Source organism: Sarcophilus harrisii, chromosome 6, assembly GCF_902635505.1.
Source record: "Sarcophilus harrisii chromosome 6, mSarHar1.11, whole genome shotgun sequence".
Taxonomy (NCBI): domain Eukaryota; kingdom Metazoa; phylum Chordata; class Mammalia; order Dasyuromorphia; family Dasyuridae; genus Sarcophilus; species Sarcophilus harrisii.
The window spans coordinates 177,888,520-177,906,412 of NC_045431.1; the positions used below are offsets into that span (position 1 = coordinate 177,888,520).

Genomic DNA, 17,893 nt, shown 5'->3' on the forward strand with positions numbered 1-17,893 from the left:
GGCTTCTTTCTGCCAGTCTTGATTGTACTTACTCATTTGTTTCTGTTCATTAGGTTAAATGAGTCAGTCACAGTCTAACCAGATCTCCCATTCTAAGTCAAGTTGCCACAATTGTAATCTGCAGTTTCAGTGATGAAGGATGAGGACGTGAGCAGAAGGAACAAAACAGTGCTGAATCCTATGGGAGCAGCTGAAGGGCTCCTGGGGAACTATCAGCCAAATCCTTGAACCTAGACCCAAGCCCCAGGGGCACGACCCCACCCCCCAGCACCTGGGCCATCAGGAGCATGTATGGCACAAGGGCTGGGTCCCCTGTGCGACCTGCTTGTGCAGAGAACTTGGACTAGTGACAACCTCCCTCCCCGACTATGCCCCAGCTTCTAAAACTGAACCCACTATAGTGCCTGAAGGCAGGGGGCTGGATCAAATGACCTCTTGTGCTTTTTAGTCAGAAACTATGGAATCAAATCTTGCCCTTGATGCTGGTCAGAACCAATTCATTCAATCTCTTGGCTCTCAAATGAGGGAGTTGGACCAAGTGATCTCTGGGGTCTCACGTAGCTCTAGATTGAAGGTCCTCTGATTTCTGACTTGTCATAGCTGGGAATCTCCTGGCAACTGAGCAGTCATAAGTCTCCCATTCCCCCACACTGCCCTGGACTCCTACTCACAGTCAACCTGAATCGAGGCACAATTTCCTGAGGCAAAACCTATTAGGGCCCCTGGTAATCTTTGTCTCCCCAAAACCTGCAATCCACAGGCCCAACCAACACATACTCGCAAAAACCTCAACACTGGAGGTCCTGAGCATGGAGCAATGTGTCCAGAGATCTCCTCCAGACATCAGTCCACTAAAAGAACCTTCCATCTCCATGGAAAGACCTGCCGGCACCCCCTTCTCTCTGTATGTCCTGGGAGAGTCACTCAATCCCTATGAAAACAATCCTCCTCAGGAGATAATAATTTGTCTACAGCTCACCTCCTAGGGTTTGCACTAGGTAAACAGCTGAAATAATGCTTTCCAAGTTTTTCCTTCCCAATAGCCCATTTGCCACTTCATTGCTGTTCTTCCTAAACTCTAATCCTTTGCTGTGTTAGATCCAACGGGACCCTGGGGTGACCAGGAAAGAGTCTCCTTCTGGAGGCCAGGGGTCTCACAGTGGCTGCTAAGACCCCATGACCAAGACATCAGACCAAGTGCTGATTCCTACCAGTTTGCAAGCTCTGATGTATGTCTTTCTCCTCTAGAATGAGGAAGCATTAAACAAGATGATTTGCCAGTCCTTTGTGCATCTGCACAGTAAAAACGCCTTGGTAAGCCAAGAAGAAGCCAATTTAAACAGATGGCACCTGATGATAAGAATGAGGAAAGCAGATTCCCCCCTTACTCCCACCCTTACCCTGGCTGAGAGGTTCAAGCCCCAGTCTGGTTTTCTCCCAGATTCCTGTAACAAGACTGTAAAATGTTGGCATATAGACAAACTCACAGTTAAAAACGCCAGCAAACCCTATATAAAATCTAAACTAAGATTTGGGACAGACAAAAAAAAAATACATACATACATACATACATACATATATATATCCATTACAACTCTCTACAATGTCTCCTAAATAGTAATAGCCCAAAGGCAGAATAATAGAACAGGGGCCAGAAGGTGGAGAAAAAAACGTGCCGGTTAAGGTCATTTCTGCCTGCTTTTTAGTCCTTTCCAGGGATGGAGATACAGCAGTCTCTTGGAGGGAAAGAACCAGGGCATTCCCTGGCCATTGAAGGAAAAAAGCATTTATATAGCACCCATGTATACCAGGCACAAAAATGATCTCATTTGATCCTCACAATAAAAGTGAATGCTGTTATTATCTCCCTTTTACAGAGGCATACAGAAGCTAAGGCACTTGCCCATGGCTTCCTGAGGCCACATTTTATTATTACTTTTGATCAATTAAAGTTTTTTATTTTCCTCTCTTTCATCACTTACTGCTATTGGAGAAATGGAACTAGAGAAGATCTTAAAAGTTATTCAAGGGTCAACCTAGATGGTAAAATAGAACACCAGTTATAAAATCAGAAGGACCTGAATTCAAATTTGATTTTAGACACCTACTAGTTGTTAATGAAATCACCTCAACTGCTTAAAAAAAACCCCAAAACATTTGAATATAACTCCTGAATTTTTCAATTGAGAAAATTTGCTCAGGATTAAAGAGATAACTGGTACTTGAAGCAGAATTTGAATCCAAGTCTCCATGACTCCCCAAAGTAGCATGTCTTTTTAATCACAAGCACCTCTTTTGAACCACAGCAAAATGAATTAGTATAGTAAAAAATAGAATTTAGGAAGGTAGTAAGAAAACTGTAAGAAAGAAATTGTACTAAATTTCAGTATAAGTTAGCCAAGAAAAGCGTGAATCCATTTTTGGATTCTGCTATGATGCCTTAACATTTTGCATTCTAAACCACACTAGCATTTATAGAGAGATGGCATCTTCTATATCCAGGGGAGCGCCACTGCGGCAGCTCTTTCCTTCAGCCTGTGGTGACTATGAAGATGGGGCTTTCTATAGAAACTAGTGAGACCTGCTTGTTTATTTCCCATATTTTCATCAAGTTCATGGAGGAGGGCTTTACAGAGGCAAGAAAGCCTGCACCTGGACCAACTGTGGTCAATGTCACCTCAGTTTCCTTTTGAGGGAACAGCACAGTATATTGTTTTTTTTTTTCCAGTCATCTTTTATCTTCCTTGCTTTCAGATATATTGAAAATCCACTCTTTGAGTAAATGCTTTTAAAATTGTGTCACTCAAATATGGAAATACATTTAGAAGAATTGCACGTTTAACCTATATTGGATTGCTTTGCTGTCTGGGGAGGAGGGAGAGGGAGAAAAATTTGGAACACAAGGTTTTGCAAAGATGAATGTTGAAAACTATCCTGACATTTGGAAAAACATAATACAATTAAAAAATAAAATCGTGTCACTTCTAGCATGAATTTCAGCTGAGTTCTCTAGACATATTTCCACTTTTTCATATGGCACACTAGGAAACAGAGAAATTGGAATCCCATGGGGATGATTTTGTTATCACCATGAAGAGTTTGTTAAAGAAATGCTGGCAGATCTAGTCATACTGCTGTTTGTTGTCCCTCCAGAGTTCTGTCTATAAATGCCCTTGGGGTGATTTGACTCAGATGGATCTCCTACCAGTCTCCCTGGAGGCTGGTTCTCCCTTCTGCTGATCTTCACTGCTTTCTGAGGCACAGCAGGTTATATAGGATCATCCCTCTGTCTCCTCTGGAGGCTAGATTGGTGCTGCCCTCAGCTGCAAGGTCTCTGCACAGCAAGAATGTGAGCTGGTTTCTGTATTCTTTCAACCTCCTGTTTGTGGTGACTGTTCTATATATAAGTTCAATATTTATAGGATATGATGAATGTCTATGTCAATGTCCTTTTTGTTATTCATTTCCCATTTGGGGAACGATCAAAAGGTTTTTTGAATAGGTCAAGTTAGAATGGTTTTAACTGCATATAATGTCTTCTTAACATTTACTCTTTCTTCTAACTTGTTTTGACCTTGCCCTAGAGAGTTGATGGTCTGACTGTATAAGTATTTGATTAGAAAATGGTGTCACATTAAAGCAATTAAAATATATTTTTCCTATATGTGATATACTTTAATATATCCTGTATTGCTGTGCTGAGCAATTTCTAACTTTTAAAGAGAGTATAACAGGAGAAAATTTTTTGATATCTAATTCCTTAATCCAAAATGATACCTTTCAACATATATTTAAAGAATTTATCTTCCCATTGCACATGTTTAACATATTTTGGATTATTTGCCATCTACTAGAGGGGATGGGGAGAAAGGAGGGAGAAAAAAAATTGAAATTCAAGATTTTGCAAGGACGAATGTTGAAAACTATGCATATGTTTTGAAAATAAAAAGCTTTTAAAAAATAAAACAAAAAACAAGAAAAAATGTACCTTCCCCAGAGCCACTTTTGATCTAATGTCACTAAGTATTAGGGTAGATAGGTGCCATAGTGGATAGTGCACCAGGCCTGAAGACAGATAGACCTGAGTTTAAATCTGGCCAGGATTCTTACTAGATCCTAGACAAGTGACTTTATTCTGTTTGTCTCAATTTTCTCATGTTTAAAATGAGCTGGAGAAAGAAATGGCAAACCACTCCACTATCTTTGCCAAGAAAACTCCAACCGGGGTCACAAAAAATCTGAGATGACTGATAATTTATATGGTTAGTTATTTTGGAGAGTCTTATTCAAAATCTCTAGAATTTTTTTGCTTCTTCATTTTCTGTATCAGATGATGCCCTAAAGCTGCAGTGATCTTCATGGTCATCTTGGAGCACTGAAAGGCCAGTTGACCAAGAGTCCCATTTCATGATGTCAAATCAACAAGCTTTTATTAAGCACTTACTATGCGCTGGGCAATTTGATAAGGACTGAGAATATAAATTTAAGTAGAAAGAAGGATAATTCCTGCCCCCACGGAACTTGCATTCTAACAGAGGAAGAGAACATATTAAAGGAGATTGAAAAGCAGGGGAAGGGGGGGGTAGTGAAGAAAGGAATCCAGAGAAATAGGCACAAACTGAAGGAGATATTTCTGGTTGGCTAGGATCACCCAGATCACCCAGTAAAGACAATTCTGCTATTCTAGATTTGCTTGCCTAAGGAGTGCTGCTGGGTTTTTCTTCCATTGAGTTGATCCTTCACTAAGTCTTCACCTGCAGTGATAATGTCAAAGGGTTCAGTGTCTCCAATGTATGTCACTTTATCATTTGTCCAAGATCTCCCACGTAAAGTACCAAAAGAGTACTAGTCTATGAATGGTTGATGGTCCCCTTCCTACCACTTAGCCACCAACACCCCAGAAGGGGATTATAAAAATCATAGATTTACACTTGGAAGGGACTTTATAGGCCACTGAGTCCAACCTTCCTCTTTTGACAAATGAGGAAACTGAGGCACAGGGCATTAAAGTGACTTTCCCAGGATCCTAGAGGTTAGGGCAGAACTGGCAGTGCCTTTAGAAGCCCAGAATCCCCCCAGACCACAAGGATACTAAGATAGGGCTTCTGGGCATTGTTAGAAACCATCAATTTCAAGTCAGTGACCGGCACACTACTGCAAAATTATCTCTTGTGTCCTTGGTCTTCTTCATTTAGCTTATATTCTGTCTCTACTGAAAATTTAAATCCTCCGAGGCACTCATTAGATCGTCCACTTATTGCTGACAAACTAATAATCATTGCTGAAGGACATATAAATTATTACTGTGAAGAACATGGCACTCCACAATTAACACCCCACGTGACTTATCCCGGCTTTGAAGGAGCCCCAAATCACCCAAAGGCCTTTCAGAATCGGAAGCTGCCGTGCCCAGCCTCCACACTCTTGCTGCAGATGATGGTTCCTAGTCTCCTTCAATAACTGTAGCTACAATTCTTCCTAATGAGCCATCAGGGGTCTCAAGGGGATGAGAAAGCAGGAAGGCATTGCTGGAGGAAGGCATGGCAATAGCATCAGAGGCTGCAACAGACAGCTCATTCATTGTCTGCCCCCAGAACCCTTGCCAACTTCCCAGCACGCCACGGTTTGATTTCTTCCACTGTGATCTGATTTAGATGGCAGTCCCCCTAAATCAGTTCCCTGGTCCCCTTGAGCTCTGTGATCTGCTCTGTTATTTCAGAGAAGGAAGTGGCTAAAAGAACTAGAACAAAGTCCAAGGACAATGACTTAAGGAATTGGCAAAGGGTTAAATCATTGTCATCTCCTCTGGGTAAGAAAAGGGCAGCTGGGGGTAGAGGGGATAGAGCACTGGTCCTGAAGCCAGCAGGATCTCAGTTCAAATCCAGTCTTGAATTCTGCTAGCTATGTGGTCCCAGGCAAGTCACTTAATTTTGCTCAGTTTCCTCATCTGTCAAATGAGCTGGAATGACAACCAAATCACTATCTTTGCCAAGAAGACCCCGAATAGGGACACAAAAGAGTCAGATATGAATGAGAACAAAAACAACTGGGCAAGACTTTCGTGTTGAGAAAGATTGAAAGCAAAGAAAAAGAGATGACATGAGACAGATGGTGTTATGGGAACAATGAATATGAACCTGGCCAGACTTCAGGAGGTAGAGGAGAATAGAAAGTATGTTGTGGTCCATGAGGTCACCAAGAGAAAGACATAGCTGAATGACTTATAGGAGGGATTCAAAAATAAGTGAAACAATTCCTACCTCCCCAAAATTCGCTTTCGTTCAGAGGAAACATCTATGAAGATTACAAAATAAGCCCAAGGTAGATAGTGGGGGAGGGAAGACCCAGGGAGGGATCAGACTTCATGTGGCCTCTTGGACTTAGATTTGGAGAGACAGTGGTAAGGAGGGAAGGCATCCCGGGCGTGAGGCACAGCCTGGGAAAAGGTAGGAATGTGGGAGATAGAATAGCCTCTGTGAGGAACAGAAAGAAAGATTGTTCAACAGACAAATGGGATAATGTGAGAGCAGTCTGGAAGGAAGTCTGAAAGGAGGAAGCTGGCTTGTGAAGGGTTTTAAGTGCCAAGCAGAGAACCCTAGTAACTGGGAGCCACTGGGAGTTCACTGAAAGGGAAGTGACATGGTCAGATCTGCTTTTTGGGGGAATCCCCTTGGTAGCCGAGTCAAGGATGGATTCTAGAGAGAGACACTTGAGGTAGAGAGGCTAAGGGAGGCTCCTGTGGGAGTCCAGGTAGAAGGTAACAAGAGCCTGGAGCAGGGGAAGGACAATGTGAATGGACAAAGGAGGACCAAAGCTGAGAGGGAGAGGTAGAAACAACAAAATTTAGCAGCTCCTTGGGTGGGAATTGGGAGTGAGGGAGAGGGAGTGATGAGTTCAAGATATGTCCCAACTATTGTCCACAAGTGATGACTTTATAGGTGCTAGTCACGATGATCATCATAGAGCACTTGACAGAAATGGTCCCTCGGCAGAGGCTGTTTTATTTTGGCTATTGAACAGAGTACATACTTAATAGAGGGTGTCCCAAAAATTTGGGGAGAATTTCAAGCTACCAGAAATAACTCAAGCCTAGTTTTTTAGGACATCCTACAGATAAATGGCTGCTGGTGGAATCTACACACCTCCTACACGATTCAAGCTTCTATTCCTCCATTTTTCCCCTAAATACCCACATATTCCAAAGTGAGCCATATCATCACAGTTAGACAACAACCCCTCACAAGGGCCCAGTAAAGCAACATTGCCTGCCTGGAGAAAAGCCCGTGAAAGCAGACCATCCACGCTGTTAAAGATAGAAACTCACAGAAAGGAGAAATGCCTGGCAGTTTCCAAGGATACCAGTGAACCCCTGCTGTGGAGCTCGAGCACAGTCCTCAGCGGCACAGAGCACCCCCTGCATGAGACACTGCAGGTGGCGAGCAACAAGTTGGGTGACGCTGGGCATCTTTGGCTGGGATGCCTCTCGAATGCCCCGTGGGTAGCGGCACAAGGCTCAACATCTTCAGGATGGCACAGCCAGCCTCCTTTCCATCTCCATAGAGTCCCCACAGATTCAGAGCCCATGCTGGTACCCACACAAGACATCCCTGCTCTGAATTTCTTCTCTGGCTATCCTCCAAGCCTGGATGCCTCCCTCTGCCTCTCAGATTCCTTGGCTTCCTTCCGAACTCAGCTAATGTCCCGTTCTCGGCAGGCAGCCCTTCCTTCCCTCCCGTTTACCCTGCACAGATCATGTACCTATATGCTAGTTTTCCTGCTATCTCCCATATTGATCTGTGACCTCTTTGAGGGAAGGAGCTCTTTCTGCTTTTCTTCCTACTTAGCAACAGTGCCTGGCACATAGTAGGCACTTAATCCATGCTTGATTGGGACAGACATCTGAGTTCAACCAGTTCAATCCCTTCATTTTGTGAAGGCAAAAACTGAGACCCAGAGAAGTAAAGGGGCTGCCAAAGTCCCACAGGTAATGTCATACTCAAGATGCTTTCGTCTCCTGGCCCAACTCTCCCCTGAGATCAATGTCTGCAGTTAGTCAATCAACAAGCATTGATCAGGCATTGTATTAAGTGCCAGAGACACCAAAGAAAAACCAAAATCAGTCCTTGTGCACAAGGAGCTCACAGTGTAATGAGGGAGTCGACATGCACACAGACAATAAGTGCAGACAAGATACACTCAAGGGTAGATAGAAGGGGACAGCTGGTTGCAGCTGAGTGTCCTACAAGCTTTGCAGAGTCACCATTGTCCTTACCACCACCAACCATCATCATCTCCATCAGCAGCATTTGCCTGTGCTTTTAGGTTTGCAAAGCACTTGAAGTGTTATCTCATTGGATAGACATGTCCAAAATCAAAGGCGTCCTATTTTCTTCCACCCGCCTCTCCTCCCAACTTCCCCATTTCTATTCTTAAGCATCCTTTGCACAGCTGCCAGGATGATCTTCCTATTGCCTAGATCTGAGCAAGAAAATGGCCTGCCTGATTATTATGGCTCTCCCTTACTTGTAACTTGATCATAGAGACAATAGGGAGCCAGTGAAGTTTGCAGAGCAGAGGAGTAACACCATCAAATTTGTGCTATAGGAATAACCTTTTGTGGATATAAACAGGCAGTTTTCAGATGAAGAAATTTAATCCATCTATAGTCATATGAACAATTGTTCTAAATCACTATGGATTAGAGAAATGCAAATTAAAACTCTTCTGAGGTACTACCTCACACCTATTAGATTGACTACTATAATAAAAAAAGAGAACAATATATGTTCAAGGGATACATTGTTGGTGGAGTTGTGAACTGTTCCACTCACTCAATCTAATTTGGAACTATACCCAAGGAAATGGAAATCAAGGGAATGCTTATCAATTGGAGAATGGCTTAACAAGTCGTGATATATAAATGTGTAATGGAATATTATTGTTCTACAAGAAATAAACAGGTAGATTTCATGAAAATCTGGAAATAAACAGGTAAATTTCATGAAAATCTGGAAAGAAGTGCACTAATGCTGAGTGAAGCAGGAAAACATTATACATAGTAACAGCAAAATTTTGTAATGATCAACTATGATAGGCTTAGTTCATCTCAACAATTCAGTAATTCAAGGCAATTCTAATACAACGATCTAAGACAATTCCAAAAGACTCATGATGGAAAATGCCATTCACATTTAGGGAAAGAACTATGGACTCTGAATACAGATTGGAGCATACTATTTTTATCTTTTTGTTTTCTTGTGATTTTTCCCTTTTGTCTGATTCTTCTCTCACAACAAGACTAATGTGGAAATATGTATATGATTGTACATGTATAACCTATATCAGATTGCTTGATTTCTTGAAGAGGAAGGAGGGGAGAGAGGGAGAAAAAAAGAAAATCAAAATATTATGAAAGTTGAAAAACTAATAAATAATTAAAAAAAAAAGGAATAACCCTTTGTGAAGGGGATGACTCCCAGTGATAGGGAACCCATTTCTTAAAGCTATTTATTCCACTTTGGCATAGCTCTAACTACTAGGAAGAATTTCTTATATTCCAGAAACCTCTTCCCTTATGCTATCCCTACCTACTGGGATCAGTTTTGTTCTCTAAACAAGAAATTGAGGAAATTAAAGGAATATTCTATGGCCAAGTGGAGCAAGTCATTTCTTTTTCACTCCAGGACCTCTCCAATTTTGGAACAAGTAGTCATTTAAAGATCTTTCAAGCCCTCTTAACCCTTTCGGTGTAATGAGTCTGGTGAATACTGTTGATTCCTTCTCAAAAACATACATTCATATTGTTGCTGACATTCATATTGAAGGAAATACAATGAAAATAAAGACATTTTTTAAAACAAGTTTACAGATCTCTTGAAATCTATAACCTCAGGATAAGCACTCATAATCTATAATATATCCACCTATTAGACTGTTACCTCCTTGAAAGCTGGGATTACATCTTTCTATCTTCATATCCCCAAGGGATCTCTCTGGCTCCCATGTTCACTGAAGTTCCCAATACTGTCTGACCTACTGTCATTCAAAGGAAGGCTTACAATATAGCATTCATTAAAAAAAAAAAAAATAAGGCAACTGACACTATTTCCCCATTATCCTAATTTGGGTACAAATGGAAGCAAACCAAAATGTCGCATAAGAGTAACCATGCCTGAAAGTCAATGGGAGCTATATCCAGACCAGAAAATTAACTGTGCATATCCTCTGACTCGGTTAACCAACATATTAAAGAGACCAAAGAAAAAGGAAGAGAATCTATAGATTAAAAAAAATGTTTAAAGCAGCTTATTCTATGGTAGCCAAGATTTGGAAAGTACCAGTGAATAGGTAAACCAGCGGTGAGAAACCTTTTTCCTGCCAAGAGTTATTTGGATATTTTATAATATCATTTGCAGGCCATACAAAATTATCAACTTACAGAACTCAAGTAGTGGGAAGTTGTTATATCTAGCTTTCAGTTCGTTATCATTTGGTTGCCTTGGGAAATGATTTTGTGGCCTTTTACAGATATTCTCCACCCCTGGGTGAAACAAATGGTGATTTAAGAATGACATGGAATTTTCTTGTGCCATTATAAACAATGGGATGGATAATTTTAAAGAAAACTGGGAAGACTTCTCTGAACTGATGCAGAGTGAAGCAAACAGAACCAGAAGAACATTGTATACAATCACAGCAATATTGTAGATAAAAACTACTTTGAAAGACTTGAGAACACTGATCAATGCCAAAGAATGAAGAAGAAATGTTACTCATCTCTTTTTTCCTCAAAATGCAGAAGACAAGAGACATTTTAAGACATAGCTGACATGAAAGAGTTGTTTTACTGAAGTATATAAATATGTATTGAGGGATTCAAAAATTAATTTGTTTAATTTGGGGGGAGGGGCCATATGATAGGGGCAGATCAATAAAATATATTTGTTACTTTTAAAAAAGGAATTTAATGTTTTTTAGAGTAACCCTGAAAGCCCTGAGCACAGTTCTGCTTTTATGCCTTGTATCATCAAGCCCCTATCTACATTCCTCTCCCATCTTTAGCTCAGTACCACACTGAATTCCACAGGCTATGGATTTTAGGATGGGGAATGAACTCAAAATTATCATACAACAATTGGTTGAATAATTTGTTGTGGTAAGGAAGGCTCAGAAGAGAGATTAGAAATCAGGTCACACTGAATATACTTTTTCTAAGAGGTCCCTAAGGGGAGAACTACAGCCAGTGGAAGGAAGGTACAAAGAAGTAATTCTTAGCTCAAGGACTGCTTGCCTAGTGATGTGGCCATCTGAGAAAGCAACGGGCAAGGGAACCTGCTGCTCGGAGAAGTCCACTGAGGGGAAACCACATCTGGAAAACCTCCAAGTGGAAGGGGAGCTTAAAACTTGCATTTCCTGGTCAACTTTTTCCTAATTCAAATCTTAGGGTCTTCCAATCAAATCCAAGAACACATGCTATTTTCACTTCTTTTTTCTGTTTTTTTTTTTCCTCTCCCTTGGTTTTTCCCCTTTGCTCTGATTTTTCTCTTCCAACATGATTCACAAAACAATGTGTATTAAAAATAAAATTTAAAAATAATTAAAAAATGACAATTTCAATCAGATCCAGGAAGAGTCAGAGGAGAACTAGGATAATTTAGGTGCTAGGGACATTTTAGCTCAAAGGCAGTTCAGCATATTTTGGGATGAAGAAAATTACCCAGTCCTGGAGATGAGGAGTTTGGGTTCTGAATGGGAAAGGGGATTTATTGTGGAGTCTAGGTAGAGTCTAAGATCTTTCCCAAGTTGAAAATTCTAGGATTGTTCATCTGGAGCCCATGAAGGGACAGTACATATCAGCACATGTTTTTTAGGGCTTTCAGATGACTGTGTATTCATTTACACAAAGATCATAGGATGTTAGTACTGGAAACCTTAGAAAACATCTTCATCAGGAGGTTTTTCACTATTATTGTGGCCTGAGCCCCTTGGGCAGGCTGGTGAATCAGCTTTTAAAGAATCAGCTTTTTAAAAATACATAAGACATATACAGAACATTACACTAGAAACCAATTATATTGAAATGCAGATGTCATTTCCCTCTTCATCTCTGAAATTTAGCCATTGACCCTTGAGGAACATGAACCTGCATAAAGAGGTTTTCACCATTATTGTAGCCTGAACCTCTTGGGCAGACTGGTGAACCTCTCAATCACCTTTTAAAATACATTAAATAAAAACAAAGCATTACAAAGAAAAGCAATTATAATGAAATCATTTTTTCCTCATCTCTGAAATCTCAACATTAACCCCTGAGGAACATGATCTCAGGTTAAAAACTCTTGATTTAGACTAGAACCCTCATTTTTCTGGTGAGGAAACAGATCCAGAGTGGCAATATGATTTACCCTAAGTCACACAGCCACAGCCAGAAGGTGGGATAGCCAGGCTTGAATCCCTGGTTCTTTTGACTCCTAAGTCTACTAAAATTTTTTTTTCTTTCCATTTTACTAAGTTGGCTTCCATTTTAAAGGAGATTGGGAAATGTCACAGCAGCATTAATCTCCTAACTGCTCCCCCCCCCCCCCCCCAGCCTTCAGCTTCTTTTTCCTCCTTCCAAGCCCTTTGCTTTCCACTTGGCTCCCAAAGAGATTTTTCTGAAGCCCAGATCCAACCATGTCAACCCTTATCCCACCCCCACTTTCTTTTCAGGGCGGGGGAATGCCTTTAGAAAAACCGAGCTTTGCCTCATCATTAAGGGGCCCTGTCCCTTCCAATATACTTTTCCTCCACATGGCCACCTAGAACACTGAAAAAAAGGGGGACAAAAGGTGACCTCCCTCCCCGGGCCTTTATATCAGAACTTCCAAAGTATAGACATCTAAGGAAAGCCGACTGAGACCCAGTTACAATCTCTAGCCATTCCTTTCCTCCTACTGTGCAGCCAGACAGAGGACCAGCAACCCCGGGGCCAGGAAAACCCTCCCTGCCTTCCTTCCCCACTGCCTGCACCGACTGGCCAGGCTTCCTAAATGTCCGGTTGCCGCCTGCGGACCCACGCTAAGCCGCTTAGCCTAATACCATAACGCACGAGAAAAGGCAACAGAAGGTTTTTTAAATCACAGCTTCCCTCCTAGCTATGAGAAAACCTGGGCTACGGAGAGGCCAGAGGGTCAGCCCTGGCCAATCCCGAGAGCTGCCCTGGCCACAACAGTCACTAAGTGCTCGGGAGCTTTAGGACCCAACGCTGGTACTCTAACGGAAAACTCTCGCTTAAGGAGGTGGCGAGAGTCAGAGGGTGAGCCAGACCTTTAGCTTGATCTGGTCCCAGCCTCCGAACAGCCCGGTAGCTCCTTCAGCACAGAGCCCGAGACTACCCCAGGGGCAGCCGCCAACACGTAGGTTCCACTCCTACATTCTGCAGGATCTGGACAGCTCTCCTCAGTGCTGTCAGGATTAAAAGATCCATGGTTCCGGGCCCCCTTCTCCCATCGACTCTCTCTTGTTGGGGGGACTGTTAAGCTCCGAGCCTCGCCTCTGCAGGCCGTTCTCACCTAGGAACCTCAGAGCTCCCGCCTAGCCCTTAGAATAGATGTTCTTATCCTATGGAGAGCCCCCATTCCCCTCCCCCCAGCTTGCCTAAAACCAGTTTTTCACGTTGGGTCAGTCTTGCCCCACGTAACCAATGCTGCTTTTGCAGCTCAGTGCTCCAAAGGCTAGGTCTGCTATGTCTGTGCTCCCCTTGTACCCCTGGGCCCTGGCACTGAGTGCACAACTCCGATGTCCACACAGAACGAACCCCCCGGACCCAGTTCCTTCTCAGTACTCCCCCCCACCCCTAGTTTCTGGCTGGTGTTTCTGTGGCCCACGTCCACTCCCGCTCCCAAGCTTGACTATCTCTGCACCCCCTATCAGTCCCAGTCATAGAAGAGGAGGGTGCGGCCGGGGGAGGAGCAGCGACCCGGGACAAGGGAGGGGGAAAGATGCATGGGGGCTTCCTAGACTGTGACGCAGGAAGGTCCACACCCGGCCAGTTTGCCATTGACCCATAAGAGGGGAGGGGTCAGGGAGGGCGGGGACAGAAGGGGCGGGGGGGGGGTGAGGGCCGCTGGGGGTACTAGCATAGGATAGGCGAATTGACTGAGCGGTCAGGGGCTAGTTGAGAGGAGGGGTCTGGGGGAGATCGGGAGCCGGGATAGGGGGGCTGAAGCCACACCCCCTGGGACACGCGGGCGCGCGGCGATTTGGTGCTGGCGGGGGGGGGGGGTCCAAGTGCCACTGGACTCACGCGGGGCAAAAGGGCTGGAGTTGGGGGGTCGGGTGAAGAAAGGGATGGGGGTACCTTGGACTTCCGCGCGGGCTGACCCACAGTCACCAAAGTTAAGAAGGGTTAGGACGGGGGAAGGGAGTGAGGTTCAAGCAAAGGGTGGAGGCCCCCTGGAGCCGCGCGCGGACTGACCCACGCGGCTCACAGACTGGGTCGGTCAAGAGTAAGGGGGTGGGATGAAACCCGGGCCAGGATAAGGGTCCGCGTGGGTCTGACCCTCGCGGGGTTGGGGCTGGGGCAGGAGCGACCGCCCGGGCCAGAGGTAGGGGCCCCCCCGGGCGCGGACTGACCCACGCAGAGCTGTCCAGCGTAGGCGTAGTAGGACCAGCCGAGCAGGAGGCCGATGAAGAGCACGGGGATCCAGTAGAGTATCCGCCGCCAGCGCCGGGCTCGGGCCCTGGGCCGCCCTCTGGCACGACCGGACCCCCGTTCGGACCCCGACCCCCGTTCGGAGCCCTGGCCCTGGCCCGCGGACGCCATCGTTGCACCCTCCCCCCCGGCCCGGCCCGGCAGCCGCCGCCGCCGCCTCCTCCTCCCTCTTTCCCAGCGCGCACGCCCACGGCCACGGCCACGGCCACAGCCGCCCCGCCTCCGCCCGAGAGGGAGGGGGGACGGGGGAGAAGGAAGAGGGGGGAGGGGCTTGAGGAACCTGGGATGCTCCGGGATAAAAACCCTGGAGCTTCCCTCCGCCCTCGCCGGCTCCGGGGGCCACCTGGTTGACTAGGCAACTGAGGCTAGACCTCTGGCTAAACCAGAAGAAGTCACCGCCCCTCGGAGTCCTTCCCTAGCACCCTGGCCCGCCCATGCCTGCCTTTCCAGGCTGATGAACTCCACTCTCCTCCTTGCTCCCCTTTTCTGGGTCTCAGCCAAGCTGGTCTGCGGCGAGCCGGCTTCGCTACAGACCAATTCATGGGCTTCCGTCAGGCCTTTGTAACACACCGGTCCAGGGGTGAGCGCCGACTTCCTCTCTCGCTCTGGGAGCCCTGAGTTCTGCCCCTTTGGATTCTCCCTGGTCCTCCCTCGGTGTTAAAACTCGTTCCATGCCCTCCCCCAACCACACGCCTGACCGGTTTCTTTGTATAAACTTATGGGGGAGTACGAGTGCCGGGTGCCGCCCCCTCCCACTGCTCGGTGCCACCTGAGTGACTTGGGGCAGGTCTCAAGTCCTGAGGGCTGAACAATGAGAGTTGGAGAGTTGCTTTCGGTCCGGGGGTGAGGAGAATCTCTCTGTGATTCCCTTAATATCACATTTTCTCCTATGTACCCCTTTCTTTCTACTCATATAGCCACCGTTCCAGTTCAGGCCTCCATCATCTCTCTCTCCTCTGCACTATCACAATAGCCTTCTACCTGGTGAGGTTGCCGCAAGTCTCTCTCCAATTCTGTGCAGCTGCCAGAGAGCGGGGCTGTCCGTCATCACCCTACACAATAAACCCCGATGGCTCCCTATTACCTCCGTGGCCAATTATAAATGTCTCCGCTTGGCTTTTTAAAGCCCTTTGTGACCGGGCCTTGGTTTACCCGTCCAGTGTCCTTATATTTTCCTCCATTGGTCTTCCTTCTGCTCCATTTCCCACACGTCACTCCATCCATCTCCCAACTACCCAAAGTCTGTTTTTCTATTGGCTGTCCCCGGATCCAAATGGCTTTTCCTCCCTTCTTCCTCTTAGTTTCCTGGACTAGGATCGTCCAAATCTTGTTCAAATCACACCCTTTACAGGAGGCTCTTACCCACTCCCCTTAGTGCTTTCCCCACTGAGATTACTTCCCAGTCACATACAACCTAAGAAGAATTCATATACTCTCCCCCTTTAAACTGCGAGCGCCTTGAGGGCAGTGCCTTTCTTTGTACGACACTTAAATTAGGATAGTTCTTGGCACGTTGCAGGTGCTTAACAACTGTTTTATTTTTACTGATTTAAATTTGAATCTTGATTTTTCTCGATAGATTCTTTTTTTCCTTTTAATCTTATGGGGTTCAGGGCGCTGGTCCTGGAGTCAGAAAGGCCTGAGTGCAAATCCAGATTTATTAGCTGGGAATCTTGGAAAAATTATTTAATCTGTTTTCCATAATCCACCAGAGAAGGAAACGACATCCCATCCCAGTAGCCCTTGTTAAGAAACCTCCCCGACAGTCCATGGAGTTATGAAGAATTAGATTCGACTGAACAATAACAATCTTCCAACATGTCCCTCCTCCCCAATAAAGAAAGCCAGTCTAACAAAGATTAAAAATGAAAATGACTAAAAAAACCAAAACCCAGTACAGCAAAACCAGCCAGCTCATCCACTAAGGCAGGCAGCAATGCAACACTCCACAACCCTCCACTTTGGCAAAGAAAAGGAGGAATATTTTGTCATCTCTTCATCAGTCAAGCTGGATCATTATAATTATAGTGTTTGGGTTTCATTTTTTATAACCTTTTATTTTCAAAATACATGGCAAAGATAATTTTCAACATTCACTTTTGCAAAACCTTGTGTTCCAAATTTTTCTTCCTCCCTTCCCTTCTTTTCTCTCCCCTAGGCAGCAAGTAGTCCAATATAGGTTAAACATGTGCAAGTCTCCCAAACATATTTCCACACTTATCATGCTGCACAAGAGAAATCAGACCAAAAAGGAAAAAATGAGAAAAAAAAATCAAGCAAAGAACAAAAAGATAAAAGTACTATGTTGTGGTCCATATTCAGTCTGTTTTTTTTTGTTTTTGTTTTTGTTTTTGTTTTTTTTGTTTTAGAATTCTTTCCCTTTCCACTGGTAGATATATTGTTTTGCTTATAGCAGAATCTTTATCTGTTCATAAGAGTCCTCCCAAATTTCTCTGTATTCCCCATCTTCAACTTTCCCAACCCCCATCTACCACAGTTTGTTTGGCTATTCCTTAATTGATGCTCATCTTGGGTTTCATTTTCTGAATTGAATTTCAATTCAATTTCAACCTCACCTCAAATGCTTATTATTTTTGATCCAGACTTGTGATTTCATCAGTGGGGGGGAAGTCACAGTGTGGAAACTTCCTCCACAAATGCAGATCAATCATACAAGGACATTCAAGGTCACAGTATGTGTCAGGGGCCACTCTTGAACTCGGGTCTTGATTCTGAGACTGGCTTGTTATCTGCTATATCATATTGCTTCTCAGACTGCCACAGAGTCCCAATTTGCTTATTGCCCACGTGGTAGAATTCAATTCCCCAGACAAAATGTGTCCACTATTGGAGGCTCAAAGATGATGTCTCCAGCTTCCTTTCCAAGGTCACAGCAGGCCATCAGCATCTGTGAATGAGGCTCCCTACAGAGGAACTGGCTCTTCAGAAACAATTTCTCTCATAGACAATTTCTTCAGGGAAAAGTTTTCCCAGATCGCTTTCCAGAGGCCTTCCAGTCTGCCCTATTTTCTTCACTGTCCTTTGGATTCTTATACTCTAGATAATCTCTCCCTGAGTTCAGCCTGGAACCTCATCACTCTTGAGGATGGAGAAAACATTATTTTATTTTGGTACCTACAATCCCTAATACAGTATCTGGCACAGATTAGCATCTTAATAAAGGTTACTTAATAAAGTAGT

The 17,893-nt window shown here is 44.4% G+C and overlaps 1 protein-coding gene across 9 annotated transcripts in view; it reads right to left on the reverse strand.

Annotated features, from left to right (window-relative positions):
• Nucleotides 1-15,481, reverse strand: part of ZDHHC2 (zinc finger DHHC-type palmitoyltransferase 2) — a 53,481-nt gene extending 38,000 nt beyond the window's left edge. For 3 of the 9 annotated variants that reach the window (XM_031943876.1, XM_031943875.1, XM_031943873.1), the window contains exon 1: nt 14,614-14,828. In XM_031943876.1, coding sequence (XP_031799736.1) covers nt 14,614-14,803 — 190 coding nt within the window. In that variant the 5' untranslated portion in view covers nt 14,804-14,828. Of the gene's footprint in view, nt 1-9,938; nt 10,036-13,305; nt 13,915-14,613; nt 14,829-15,461 lie in introns of those variants that run through there. The other 6 variants (XM_031943880.1, XM_031943879.1, XM_031943882.1 and 3 more) reach the window with 6 other exon arrangements.
• Nucleotides 15,482-17,893: the final 2,412 nt, after the last annotated feature.